General features: G+C 46.0%; 1 protein-coding gene across 1 annotated transcript in view; it reads right to left on the bottom strand.

The window, feature by feature from the left end:
• BFSP2 (beaded filament structural protein 2) overlaps positions 1 to 14,585 on the bottom strand; it is a 64,914-nt gene extending 50,329 nt beyond the window's left edge. Inside the window, exon 1 of the mRNA XM_017505709.2 lies at positions 13,926 to 14,585. Within this exon, the coding sequence (XP_017361198.1) occupies positions 13,926 to 14,414 (489 nt within the window). The 5' untranslated portion in view covers positions 14,415 to 14,585. The remainder of the gene's footprint in view (positions 1 to 13,925) is intronic.
• Between the last annotated feature and the right edge of the window lie 344 nt (positions 14,586 to 14,929).

Below are 14,929 nucleotides of genomic sequence, written 5' to 3'. Positions count from 1 at the left end.
GAGTAGAAGGGAGAGGACAGGGGCGAGTAGAGGGGAGAGGACGGGGTGAGTAAAGGGGAGAGGACGGGGTGAGTAAAGGGGTGAGGACAGGGGTGAGTAGTGGAGAAAGCACAGAAGTGAGTAGGGAGGTGAGCAGAGGGGCTGGCAGGTGTGGGCAGTTAGATTCAGCAGGGGACTTCATCTTCTTCATAGTTTTGCCCAGAGCCTGCTGAAAGAGGGGGCCTTTCTAGCTTCACTATTTCAGTCTCCACACTGTCGTGTTATTTAGATAGCACTTATTTAGATGGTTATTCATTGGTCCTGGAATAAATACGTAACTAAAAAGGACAAGTTGCTCTTTAGCGGTGGTTAGCGTCATGGTGGTGATTTCCACTCCTGTGCCCGGCTCCTGCCTCCTGAGGACTGCTGAAATCACTTCTCGTTTCTGCTGAATAATACATTTGTGACAGCCAGCTCTACTAGCTCATTTACAACCAGATAAATGAGCCTTTATGTGCTTTCCCCAGCCAGACGACAATAAACTAGGTTTTATTTCCCTAAATTGAGTCCTCAACTTCTGCGGATCAGCATAAACCCTCTGGGAGAACGCTGGGGACCCTGCCTAGCATTCTGCTTGGTTCAGCCATTCTGTCACTAATTCCCTGTAAAGAGCCACCGCGTTTGTCCTCAGCACTTGTGCCAGCTGCCTAGATTAGTTTTAATTTAGCTTTTCTGGAGAGTGTAGCTCTTTAGAACATCTTTCCTATTGCTCTTCTCTACGGATGTTTAATTTGGTTGGGTTTGATCTGAGAGGAGCTGTGGAGATGGGTCTTCTCTCCCACCCGACACGTCCGTAGAAGGGTTGGTTCTCTTGCCTTTGTGGAGTTCTGAAGGCTTCCCCTGCCCCAAGACCTGATAGGAATTACTGCTTCCCCCATCCCAAAAGCCACTGACAGGAGTTTTGTCAGTGCATATTTTATTTAAGGTAGAGCCTCCAAACAGTGCCAAAGAGTGATACCCCACAGTAAGCCTCCTGTCCTGTCTCCAGCCCCAGGCCTCTCATCAGCAGCCCCCACTGTCCCTGTGTGTGCTTCCAGAGGGTCTGCGCTCCACTTCCTAAGGAACACAGACAGTAGCAGGGCACACACGTGGCTCCGCAGCCCGCCTTTACTCCGCGATGCATCTTGGCGCCAGCTCCACGTGGGTATCTAACCAGCGTCCCGCGTGGTCTCTCACAGCTGCAGAGGATTCCGCCGCCTCGTTTCGCTGTGTCAGGCCTCGCAGCCGCTTCCTGGCTCACTGCTGGTCTGGAGTTTTAGAGGATCCCCGATGTGGAGCTGTGCATTGAAACCGGGAGCCTGTCTGGTTCCACATTCAACTTTCACCACCAGCCGTTTCTTGAACGCCCGCTGTGTGTCAAGGTGTGCCTCTCTGTGCCAGGCTCTGGCAGTGGAGAGGGAGGGAGACAGCAGCGGCCCGGGCTGGAGGCCCGCCCCGGACCCAGCCTGCCCTGCGGACGCCAGGCCCGCTCCCACCTTGGTCCACGCTGGGCCCCGCTCTGCAGAGCCGTCTTCCAGGATGCTCCTTGGGACCCACGTTCAGTCCCCACTTCCTGGGGCACCCTTGCTGAGAACTAATCAACACGCTGCGCTTTCTGGAAACTTCTACGGCATCTGTTGGTCCATCCGCGCACAGGTAAGGCGTGTGTTATTGCTCATTTAATGCGTCTTCAAGTGTATTCAGTTCCACAAACTTAAATAGGGCACTGATTCTGTGCCAGGCGATTTACACATGTTACATTTGCATTCCTGCGCCAACCCCATGAGGCAGGCCTTCTAGCTGCATTTTTATGAAAATTTCAAACGTTTAAGTCAAAAGAAATCTGGTATAATGGACCCCCACATACGCGTCCTCTGGCTTCCTTGGTTATAAGCCCATGGCCTATTTTGTTTTACTTGTATCCACACATCTTGCCACTCTGTCTGCGATTATTTTCAACAAATCCCGGACATCATGTTATTTCTTCTTCAAATATTTCAGCAAGTGTTGGCAAATTGTAAGAATGCTTTAAAAGGAACACGTGACTTAACCATGCTCACGTCTAAAAATTAATAATACTTTCGTAAGACTTTCTCGGTCATCGACTATCTAGTCAGTGTTTATCTTTTCTCAAACATCGAATTTTTTTAATAGTTTGCTTGAGTAGTGATCCAAATAAAGCCTTCTTTGGCATGCTGATATGTCAATTTAGTCTCTTTTAATGTATAGGTTTCACTTACCATCTCCCTTCCCTTGCAATTTTTAATTTGTTAAAAGAAATGGGCCTTTTGTCCTATAGTTTCCCAGAGTCTGGATTTTGCTGATTTCATCCCTATAATAATTTAGCATTCTCCTACGACTGTCAGGTTGTCTGAATATCGCTTATTAAAAAGTCCGCCCTTCCCCCTATAGGTTTCAGGTGCTGCCTTTATTGATGTTAAATTTGCAAACACTGTTGAGCTTACTATAGAATTCACCTGTTCATCCGACCCTTGTCTTTTCTGTAAATTAGTAGTTTTATCTTAAGGCTTAATCACATTCAGAGTTTTTGTTTGTCTGCAAGACTACTTCATAGGTGGTGATGTGCACTCCACCAGGAGACACAGAATGACTGCTGGTCGCATTTTTGTGATGGTAGTCGCCATTTGATTATTGTTATTGCCTAGAGCCATTGCTTTATTATAGCTATAAATCAAATTAATAATAATCTACTGTTTATTAGCTGGAATACCTCTATAAAAAGATACTTCCTCTCTTTATTTCTTTTTCTTACCTGATAAAACCTATAGGTCTTACAAAAAAGGCAGGAAAATGTTTTATTTTCTCTCATTATTTACCAGTTTTAAAAATGATGAGTTGGTTCCTCAGTGGACTCCAAAGGTGATTAGTGTTTTTGTTGTTGTTTTGATATTATATTGATATTTCGATGGGTTTCACTCTATTGCAGTTAATGTTCTTAATATTCTTTTAAAAAACTGATGGATCATGCTTTTATTCTCTAACTTATCATTTTAATATTTGAAAGCTGTAAATGACATTTTCTCTATTTCCCAAGAGGGGAGCTAACAGGTCTCTCTGGATTCACTTGGGGGTCACTTACAAGGCTTTCTTTACAATTAAAAAAAAAATCTCTAAACATTTACATTCTTTACTATTAAGGCAAAGAGGCAGTTCGAGTTCAATCAGAATTTCATGTTCAATTGCTTCACAAAGTCACAAAGTTGAAAGCTCTGAATGTGTGATTTACATGCAGTGGTTGGAAAGGTATTTTCAGCCTGGCAAGATGCACCTTGCTCCTGGGTGGCAGCTCATATGTGCTGCACCATGAGATTGGCCGCTGTAGCGCTCAGAGAACAGCTTTGGTTCCTCGGACTCCTGTCTGCCCAGGGGCTGCACACAGGCGGTAGGTTTCTGTAATATTGAACTGAACTTTGACATCAACGAAGGTGGGAAAGACTGATTTGAGTGCTGGCCACTTGGAAAAGATGCATGAGAGGAGAATTCCCGTTTGCATCAGGGGCCCGAGGTGATTTGGAGCGCTGATGTTCCTTGCTATGCTGATCATTCCATGAGACCTGGAATGACAGGCGCTTCACCAAGAGACAGCCTAGGGCTTTCCAGGGCTGGAAGAGCACGGCTTGGAGTGCTGTGACCCATGCTGGCCTTTTTCTCTGGTCTTCTGCTCCCTCTGCTGCTATATGAGTCACAGTCATGTCTCTGGCCACCACCGTTAGTGCCACTGCTGCCACCTGCTCTGGTCTACTGGGTACTGTGTCCACTCTGTAAGCCTGAGGACTGTTTCCGAGACTGAGAAATGCTGGGTGCAGAGGTCCTGCTGGGGTCCATTTTCATCTGTTATTGGTGGTACTGTAAGCTTGGAAATTGCAGTATGCCTCGGTATAGATTTGTCTCTATAAAATCCTTCATTTCACCATAGTTTACAAGCATACTCTGGATACGACTAGGTATCTTATCTTCCGTGCTAGTAACTTCGTGTGGCTCAGCAAAGAGAAGGGAGCTAGGTGGGGGAAGGCGCCCTCACCCTGTTGAATTGCCTGATTCCGCCTTTCTTGTTCTTTCTTATGCTGCATGCTCCGGCCTTCATGGTTCATGTTGTTTATCTTGATTTCTTTTTGTCCCCAGTGCAGCCTCCTTGGTGTCCATCCTTACGGCAATTGGACCTCAGCTTTGCTCTTGCTTTAGATTCCACAGTATGAGATGTAGAAGAGCCCCAAGCATGGGGGCTTCTGTCTCCGTGGTGTTGGGGTGTGCCAACTCCCAGCACGTGGATTTGTTTTGTTCACCTGATTGGAAGCCCTGATAATATTCTTATTGATTCCCAACCATCTTTGGTTCATGGGAGCTTATCTGAATTGGCTCCTGAATCTTCTGACATGACTGTAGTAGTTTTTCATAGCATCCTTGCTTTCTGGTATGACAAGATGTTTCAGACTCATCTTGTGTATTTCCTATCCTCAAACCTGGATTCAGCCATTTCTACGAGGAACCCCCATTCTTTTAGTGAAAGATGGTTGTTAGAGACCCAAATATGAGACTAAAATTCTCATTGTCAATAAGGTGGCCATTGCTTCTAGATCTTTTCAGTGGTAAGACTTGGAAATAGTCATATATTTATTTTTATAATCACATATACCCTGACTTTATAGTGATAATTCCAATTTAAATTGAAGACTAAGGAATTGTCACTAAACATCATGTATCTTACAACTGTATCTTTTTTCACTCACATTCCAGCCTCAGTTTTCAATAACACAAATATAGTTACTCTCTATCCTGCAATACACATGCGTACATGCACACACACACACACACACACACACACACCAGTGTCAGAAGAACAGCCAGGGCTACCATCACCAATATGATTACTGAAAACTTTTTTTTTTTTCTGTTCTCTTTTGTATCTCTACTAGGAATGAACAGTTAAATTCCTGTGGTTTAAAAAGTCACTTGGAATAGTTCTTCTTTGTGTGACTATGCGATCAACTTGAGGATTCATTTGTTCCCTTTTATTTTTCATTCTTATAATAGGCTTTCTGAAATCTAATTTTGTTACATGATTTGGTGAACTATTTTTGTGATTCCGAAGTCATCTCCACATAACAAGATAAACTAAAAGAACTCTAGTGTCCTTCCTTTCCCTGCTACTCTTCTCCCTCCGCCCTCCTTAAGTAACATTTAAAAACACTTACGGTTGGTTTTATTCCATTTTTTCAATGTAAACAAATATGTGTGTATATATACATATCCTTCCCTTTTCTTAGCTAGATGGTAGAATGAAAAACACACTCTTTCCATCTTGCCTTTTAGCTCAGTAATGTATCCTGGAGATATCACTCCATAGCAGTTACAGAGCTACTCCTTTTTCCTTTGCAGATGCACCGTTTATTCAGCTAGTCCCCTACTGGTAGGTATTTGGAATGTTTCCAGTATTTTGGTATTACAGATGGGATTGCAGTGAACAGCTTTGTACATACTTCTTGTTCCTATTTTTGCCAATGTGTCTTTGGGAGTGAGTCCTAGAAACAGGACTGCTGGGTCAAATTATATAAACATAAATGTCTATATAATTTGTTGCCAAATTACGTCTACATAAATGCCTGTATAATTTGTTGCCAAATCATATAGCCGTTGCCATATTCTTCTCCATAGGGGTTGTAACATTTTCTGTTCCCATCAGCGCTGTAAACTTGCCTATTTTCTTAGAGCTTCATCAACAAAATAGTTTCACACACTTTTAGAGTTTTGCTAATCGGATAGGTAAAAATGGTATCTCAGGTAGATTTTAAACATTTCTCTTATTATGGGTGCATTTGAGACATTAGGAGCCATTTTCATGTATTTTTTTGTGTCAACTGTCTGTTCATATCTCTAACATATTTAAAAATAAAAGAGTGCATTGACTTTTCTTAATCTCGAATTTTAAATGCTATATATAGAATAGGGCTATTTTAACCTTTTATATTCTACATTGCATTTTTTTTTTTTTTAGTTTGTCATTTATCTTTTAATTTTGTTTATGGTGATATTTTGAAGTACAAAATTTTTAAATTTTTTAAAATCAAATGTATCAATATGTTCCTTTGTTGCTTTTGGATTTTGAATTTTAACAAGGAAAAATTTCCCCACGTCCAGGTTATAAAGGAATTCACCCATGCTTTCTACTTGTATGGTTTCATTTTTGACATTTATATCTAGGATACATTTAGAATTGACCCTATGGTACAGCAAGAAATGGATCCAATTTTATTATTTTCCCCAAGACAGGGCCTTGCTCTGTCACCCAGGCTGGGGTGCGGCAGTGCCATCACGGCTCACTGTCCCCTCAACCTCTCAGGCTCAAGTGATCCTCCTGTCTGAATATCAGTTATTAAAAAGTCCACCCTTCCCTCTTGGTTTCAAATGCTGTCTTTATCAATGCTAAATTTCCAAACACAGTAGACCTTACTATAGAATTTTCTATTCTATTCCTTGGTTGTCTGATCTTTTTTGTGCCAATGCTAAACTATGTTAATTACGGAGACTTTATAATATGTGGATGTCTGCTGGGGCTGCTGGTCACCTCTCCAGCCTCCTCCCCTTCACTCTTTTTATTTTTTCTTTCCTGGACATTTTTGTCTTTTTGTTTTTAGAAATGGAATTTATAATCAACTCATCTAACTCTAGAAAAAAAGATGGTATTTTAAAAATTAGGATTGCAATAAGTTTATAAATTAGGGAGAAGAGACATCTTTATGCTATTGAGTCTTTCTATTTAAGTGCATGGTATTTCTTTCTGTTTGTTCAAGACTATTTTGTGTGTTTCAGAAAGATTTGAAGATTTGATATAGATTTTGGATGTTTCTGAAGTTTGTTTAGAAGTAGTTAATCTTATGCTATCATAAATGAGATTTTCTCATCTCTTTTGTCTTTTTTGATTATATATACACAGCATTGTTTATGGTTTGTTTTGAGATGGCCCTCGCTTTGTTGCCCAGGCTGTTCTTAAAGTCCTGGGCTCAAGCAATCCTCCTGCCTCACCCCCTAATACCTGGTACTACAGAGTTGTACCGCCACACCAAGCAGCATGTATTTATTTATTTTTCTTTTAGAGATAGGGCCTTGCTCTGTCACCCATGCTGGAGTGCAGTGGTACAATCATGGTTCACTGCAACTTCAACGTCCCAGGCTCAAGTGGTCCTCCTGCCTTGACCTCACAATGTGCTTTGATTACAGGCGTTTGCCCCCATGCTTGGCCTCAGTATTGCTTTTTGATGTTATTTTATAGCATGCTACTTTACTAAATTATCTTATTGTTTGTTGTATAGTTTTTACCTTGTTCCTTCTGGGATTTCCAGAAAGGCCAACATTTTCCCTCTTTCTTTCCAGTTCTTATACAGAGTACTTTCTCTTGTCTAATCACATTGACTACGGCCTCTGACCAATGTTACAGAGCAGTAGACGATGGGCATCTTTTTCTCATTCTTCATTTCTGTGGAAAGCCTAGTGTTTCCTTCTTAGAGATATTTTATCATGTCAAAGGAAGTCTCTAAACATCCTCAATATTCAGATGGGAAACTGAGATGTAGAGATCAATGAAGAACTTGGCTCAAGGACATGCAGTTAGAAGTGGCAAAGTTTGAGTTTGACCTAGAGACTGTCTGGCTTCAAAGTCCCCAGTCTTTGTACCACATCAAGTTTTCCCTAGTTTTTGTGGAAAACTGACCCCACCCCCACATCTTTCATTTCCCAACATGGAACTCGAATTTTAAGAGATCTTAAGAGTTTTAAGAGCGGCTAAGTGTGGTGTCTGAGAGGGGCGTGGGACGAGCCCCTGAGTGCCAAGCCCTAGTCTGCCTCTGTTTTCTTTAGCAGTTCTCTTGCTTTCTAGACACACTCGACCTACAAAACAAGAGCCTCCAGGAAACCAAAATCCACCTTTCTTAGAAAGAAGCTTAGTGACTGGCTGGGTGTGGTAGCTCACGCCTGTAATTCCAACACTTTGGCAGGCCGAGGCAGGTGAATCACCTAAGGTCAGGAGTCCCAGACCAGCCTGGCCAACATGGTGAAACCCTGTCTCTACTAAAAATACAAAAAATTGGCTGGGTGTGGTGGCAGGCAGCTGTAATCCCAGCTACCTGGGAGGCTGAGGCTGGAGAATCGCTTGAACCCAGCAGGCAGAGGTTCCAGTGAATTGAGATTACAGCATTGCATTCCAGCCTAGGCAACAGAGTGAGACTCCATCTCTCTCTCTCTCTCGTTTTTTTTTTTTTTTTTTTTGAGATGGAGTGTTGTTCTTGTCCAGGCTGGAGTGCATTAGCACAATCTTGGCTCACTGCAACCTCCACCTCCCGGGTTCAAGTGGTTCTCCTGTCTCAGCCTCCCAAGTAGCTGGGAGTACAGACATGCACCATTATGCCCAGCTAATTTTGTATTTTTAGTAGAGACAGGGTTTCACCATATTGGTCAGTCTGGTCTCGAACTCCTGACCTCAGATGATCTGCCCACCTTGGCCTCTCAAAGTGCTGGGATTACAGGTGTGAGCCACTGTGCCCAGTTGAGACTCCATCTCAAAAAAACGAGAGAGCAGCTTAGTGGCTACCCGTATTATATGAACAAGACCCTTGGGAGCAGGCTGATGCCTCCTTCTCCCCCTGTCCCATCAAAATATTTCTTCCAATCACTCTTCCTGAGAGGAAGGAATCTCTCGAATGTACTTTTCTTGGTAGCTACATTTCTAAACATACTGTAGTGTGCCTCATAACTTGGCTGACAGAGAAACTGCCCCACTGGCCCACTCTGACCAAACAAATTGCATTTATTAAGAAACAGACCGAGTGACTCTGCCTTGGGGAAATGTGTTCAGACCTTTGCAGATGCTAAAATAGCTTATGATTCTGCCTCCATCACCTGCTTTCAGGGATGCCAGTGGTAAGTGATGAACAACAAACCCTGTTGCCTTTCTTTATACTCAGTGGAGAAGGATTAGTTCTTGTTTCTTTTTCTAAAAAGAAAGGCTTCTCAGACCACAGGTTCTGTGGGAGAGAAACTTGGCCCAGATCTGGGTTGCCTGAGCTTCCAGCATTTTCTTCAAATAGGCAGACTCCCTGAGTATGGGCTCTCTGAAAGGGACAGAAAGAGGGGCTGTGAACAGCAGGAAAAATAGTCAAATCGGGTCTATTTTAAACTCAGTCCTGTTGCCTTTCAACAATTTTGATTTCCCATTTCCTCCGGCTGACAGCCTTCTCCTTTGGAGGTGCAAGCTGCAGTTTTCTCCCGTGGAGACCTGGACAAATGTCCTGGCTCCTTAACTTAGAACCTCTGCACTCCCCTCTCCTCCTCAGGCAGCTTCATTCTCCTCAGGCTTCGGCTGTTCCTTTTGATTTGACACCCGTCTCTGAGGGCTGTGCCTCTGTCCCCACTCTCCTTTCATCTGCAGCTCCGAGGCACAAGGCTGCCTTATTCCAAGCTTGTGTTTGGCCTATTTGAGATGAAAGGGCCTGATGTTGCCACCAGAGCCTGTCATCGGCATCCTTTGCTTGGTAGGAAAAGTCAGGAGCACAGAGCAAGGCTGGAGAGGAAAATGGCCCAGGTCTTCCTCAGCCTCTGCAGTTGCCACCTGGGGTTTTTGTCTGTTTTCACCACTTAGCAGAAGAGGCTGGGAGGTTCTAATGCAGCTGAGGAGTGGGAGGAGAGGGGGTTGGGATTGAAACGGAACTTCACATGCATGAACCCCAACCAGGACCAGCTATACAGTTTGTGGGTCCTAGTGCAAAGTGTGGGGCCCCTTGTTCAAAGAGCAGGAGCTAAGTGCAATTTAAGTTACTAAAATATAAAGCTTTTCCTTTCTTCTGTCATGTTTCAACTTGTTATGGTACTTCTCATCCGCTACTTAGTTTTGTACTCCCCGGGGGCATGGGGACACTCATGCAGACAGACCTTTACAGGCATCCAGAGGCCTTGCTCCATGATTCTGCGTGTGTGTGCACCCCACCAACGGCTGGGGTACCTTTCTTACCAGCCACTGGACTGATGTACCATGTTCTGCTGGTAGGGGTGGGGTGGTAACCCCCAAGAGTACTATGACCTCAGTGCCACCTGTAGGTACCTGGGTCGGGGGTGGGCAAGAGGCTCGTCCTCTCCAGTTGCTGCCACCCAGGGGCAGGGAGGGGGTTGTCAGAAGGGGACTGGGGCTCCTGGGGCAGAAGGGTGGGCCAAGAACCTGTTCTAGGGAGACAGAGGGAGGCGGGACCATTTGAGAGCCCCTGGTCCATGCTCCATTGTCCCATCAGACTTCACTTCAAAACACAAATTCAAAGATAAAACTATTGGCTGGGCATGGTGGCTCATGCCTATAACCCAGGTCTTTGGGAGGCCAAGGCAGGAGGGTCTCTTGAGGCCAGTGGTTGGAGGTTGCAGTGATCTATGATGGGCCACTGCACTCCAGTGCAGGACCCCATGAGACTTCACTGGAGGTGCACCCATGGAGCCAACCCTGGCCCCAAACTGAATGCTGCTAAGGTTGGAGAAGACCCCCTCCCCAGGGCTGCCTTCCTGACTCTGCCATGGCGTGAGCCTCCGGCTGCCCAAGCTTTGTGTTGCTCTCTGTGATGCGGCTTTCTGCACAGTGACAGCATTAGTTTTACTCCCCCGGCTCCTCTTCCTGCTTTTCCTGAAAACCTGTCTTTGTCTCCTCTTGGTGGGGGTGAGACAGGCTGTGGGGAGATTCTAGGACACAGGGGGCCCCCACTCCCAAGAATGGCCCCAGGAGCTTTCTGTGTCTGCTGGGGGATGGTGGTGGGGAGGAGAGCCTGTCCCCTTTCCAACTCTTTTATCCCCCTCTGAAAGCAAGGGGAAATGTTGTTTCCCAAACATTTATGGAAGTTGTCGCTTGCTCCGAACTTCCCCACTGCTTGCTCCAGCCTGATGCAAGAAAGTGCCACCAAAATGGACATCCCTTACCCTGCTCTAGAGTGACAGGCCTCTCTTGGATTCTCTGTTTGGGGCCCAGGCTAAGGAGGAGGTCGAATTTCTCTTTAGGTGCCAACTAGGGGCTCAGTTGCTGAGAGCTTGCTCGGAGGCCTCAGGTGCTGCATGGGCCCTGAGGAGTCACAGAGGATTGCATGGAACTGGGCTTGCAGGACAAGGAGGAGTTCGGCGAGGTGGACAAGGTGGGGAAGAGGTGGCTGCAGGTGGAGAAATGGGAGGGTAAGGAGTGCTGTGAGGAGCATGGAACACCGGAGCCCTGAGTCTGGAAAGGTGAGCTTGAAGCCCCAGGCAGAGGGGCCTAAGTGAGGGCAGAGTGAGGGAGCACTGGATTTCTGGAGCCCAGGACCGCAGAGTGGCTGCCTCTGACCTCCAAGAGAGGCGAAGGCAGTACTTTGTGAAAGGCCTTTGGGAAAAATAAGGAGGTGGGGGCCCGGGTGAGGGCCTCCTGCAGCTCCGTGAGGCCAGATTGATGGAAAAAATCACAAGTATTTCTCAATTATGGAGTTTTTTTTTGTTCTTCCTGATGCAATAGAGCTTAATATGGCTGAAAGGCTGGGCAGTGCCATATAGAAATAATAACTCTGGCCATGCGCGGTGGCTCACACCTGTAATCTCAGCACTTTGGAAGGCAGAGGGGACAGATCACCTGAGGTCAGGAGTTTGAGACCAGCCTGGCCAACATGGTGAAACCCCACCTCCATTAAAAATACAAAAATATTAGCCAGGCATGGTGGCAGGCACCTGTCATCCCAGCGACTTGGGGTTGAGGCAGCAGAATTGCTTGAACCCGAGAGGCAGAGGTTGCAGTGAGCCAAGATCCTGCCATTGCACTCCAGCCTGTGTGACAGTAGAAGACTCCATTTAAAAAAAAAAAAAAAAAGGGAAATAATAACTCCATTTTATCAATTGGTCTAATTCTATCTTCAAGTCCATTTTTTTTTTAAAAGAAGAAAAAGAGACCTTTATTCATACCCAGGATCTCATTTATAGTCACTTAAGAGGAAAGTGAGCCATGTGGGAGCCTGACCCTCAATGACAGAGGGTGCGTGTCTTGGCGCATAGCTGTGCTGCTCTCATAGGATTTTAGAGCTTCCTAGTCTGTACTCTGCTTGTAGGCAGGAGCCAGGGATCTTATTTATCTATGGATTTGCTAGAATATCCAAGCATGATTATACCCATTTTGTAGATAATGAAACTGAGGCCCAGAGAAATCGGTAAGTTGCAACAGCTCTTGTAGCTATCTGGAGCCAGAGCAAGTCAGTATCTACAGAGTATAAACTAAGTTTTGTGGCCCTACTTTTTAACCTAGAAATCGGGACACCTGATTTCTCCTGACAGGTCTGAGTGGCACCTGAGTGCAAGCGATTGTCCAGCAGATGCTGACAGAGTATCCAGGGATGTTCTGGTGGTTGTTACGGCACAATATTTGGAAACAGGACAGTTGTGAAGAATCCTGGAGAATGACTGCCTCTTTGATTTGACAGGCGTTAAGGGCCTGGACTGTTCAAAGATGGAGCAGCCCAGATGGAGGCAAGCGGAACAGTAGCACCAGGGGGAGAGCCTGAGAGGAGAGTGCTGTTCATCATGTGCTCTGTGCTGTCAGTGGGCACTGACAGCAGTGCAGGAGAAGCATCCTGGGATGAAGCAGGAGGCAGGAGGGGCAAATGGGGAGTCCCTGTGTGTACCTGCTCAGCATCCCCCCAGCTACACACAAATAAAATTTTGTGACCTCCTCTTGGGAGGCTGCATGCTGGACTCTAGGGGCCCAAGGGTATGAGTTGGTAGTCCCTGGCGGGTTAGAGACTGATTTTGCTCAGAGGGATCCCAAGGCCAGCACCTGGAGAGAAAGGGGAGGAGAGAAGCCAGCCATCCACAGAGAGACCAGCTGAGAAGTGTAATGCTGGCTGGAGTCCCAGCATTAGAACCACAGGCTACAGGCCAGACATGATGGATGAGCTCCAGGCTCTGCAGAAATTAGCCTGGAGAGTGGGAAAGCAGGGCTGACCAAGCAAGGGAGAAAGATAAAACCTGGGCATCCTTCCTGTCCAGTAAGATAGCCACTAGCTACCTGTGGCTATTTACATTTAAAGTAATGAAAATTAGATAAAATAAAAATACAATTCCTCAGTCTCAGCCACATTTCAAGTGCTTGATAGCTATATATGGCCAGTGGCTGCCAGATTGGACAGTGCAGACACATTAATATTTCCATCATGCAGAAAGTTTTACTTCAATGTAAATGATCTCATTAATATATTTTGCATTGATTACGTGTTGAAATAACACTCTGGACATATAGAGTTAAACAAGCTGTAATATTAACTTCACCTGTTTCTTTTTACTTTTTTTACTGTGGGCAATAGAAACTTGTCAGTTACCGATGTGCCGATTTCTATTGAACAGCATGGTTGTAGGTGGATACGGGAACACACCTCCATTTATTCATGTTTTTAATACCACATCCAGCTAATGGTATTTGATGGGATAACGGCTGTAAAAATCCTTTCTCAACAGTAAAGGTCACTGAGGCAGTCCAGGGTAAAGGGGCAAATGCAACTTTGGAGACACAAAAATTCAGGTTCACATCTCATCTTCGTCCCTCTACTAGCTTTGAAGTCTTGGGCAAATTACATGCCTCAGTTTCTCATCTGAAAAATGTAATCAATGAACGATCCACTGCATAGCATTTCTTTGAAGGTTACAGAAGATAGTGAATAGCACACATATGGGGGCTAGCGTGGGCTCCTAGTAAACCTCGGTAAAAAGCATTGTTGTTATCATTAGCATTTTAAGTGTGAAAGTGCAGGGGGTTATGGTCAGTTTTTCTGGCCTGAGAAAGACCAGAAAAACCCTACCCCCTGCCTTCAGCAGCCCCTCCCAGCCTTCTGCAAAGCCCTTGGCACAGCCTGGACACTTACCTGCTGGCAGCTGCTGGCCCAGGAGGCCCGAAGGGCACCCCAGTTTCCCGAGCGCGTGGCCTTGCTCTCCAGGTGCATCCGAAGTTGTGTTTCCAGTTCCTGACTGACTTGCTCAAGGGCATGCACTTTGGCCATATATTCCACCAGGCAGCCCCCTAGGTCCTCAACAGCACGATGGTCACGCTCCAAACCTGGAGCTGGCATCGTGGCCAGGCCTGAGCTCCGCAGGCCCTGAAGGAAGACACTGCTGATGCCGAGGGCCCGGCGGGTCACACGGGCACCCAGGCCACCTATGCACCCACTGGGTGCTGTTCCTACATAGACCCCAGGTGCTCGGACAAGGCCACTCACGGCATTGGTCCTGGAGGCTGAGGGGCTATCCAGGGAGGATGATGACCGCAGCCCCCTGAAGGATGCCCTGCGCCTCTGGAGGGGCATGCTGGAGCTGGTACTGGTGGGCAAGTCCACTACTACTCGCCTCTCACTCATCACCCCTTCTGCCTCTGTGGTGCCCAAGTGGGTTTACAGAGTCCAGTGGCTTTTGGTTTACAGCCCCAGCATCCCTGTGGCCTGGTCACGGGCCTCTCTGGAATCTCCCCTATCCCCGGGGCTGCTTTGTCTGCTGTCTTCCATGAGTTTCCATCATTCACTGAGCTGAAAGAGAAATGGGCACTGGCCAGGGCTGCGTGCAGAGAGGCACTCATGCATTCTTTGATGTAGGGTCATGTGCCCAACCTCCTAGATTTTTCTGCTGCTGGTGGGGAAGGCTGGATCAGTGCAGGCTGTGGGGGTAGATCATCTGGGTTTGTGCACTTTACTACCTAAGAGTGGGCAAGGCAGGCATCAGGCAACCCCATTTTACAGACGAATAAACTGAGGCTCAACGACCTCAGATCACAAGTGATCACTTGCCCCAGACCTCACATTACAAGCTAGAACTCAATCTAGCTATTTCAGGGCTAATTTCAGTGCTTTCTACACCCCTATGTGTGCTGGTACATGTG

Source organism: Cebus imitator, unplaced genomic scaffold (assembly GCF_001604975.1).
Source record: "Cebus imitator isolate Cc_AM_T3 unplaced genomic scaffold, Cebus_imitator-1.0 Scaffold340, whole genome shotgun sequence".
Taxonomy (NCBI): domain Eukaryota; kingdom Metazoa; phylum Chordata; class Mammalia; order Primates; family Cebidae; genus Cebus; species Cebus imitator.
Note: the sequence above shows the minus strand (reverse complement) of the source record. Positions and strands in the feature narration are given on the sequence as shown.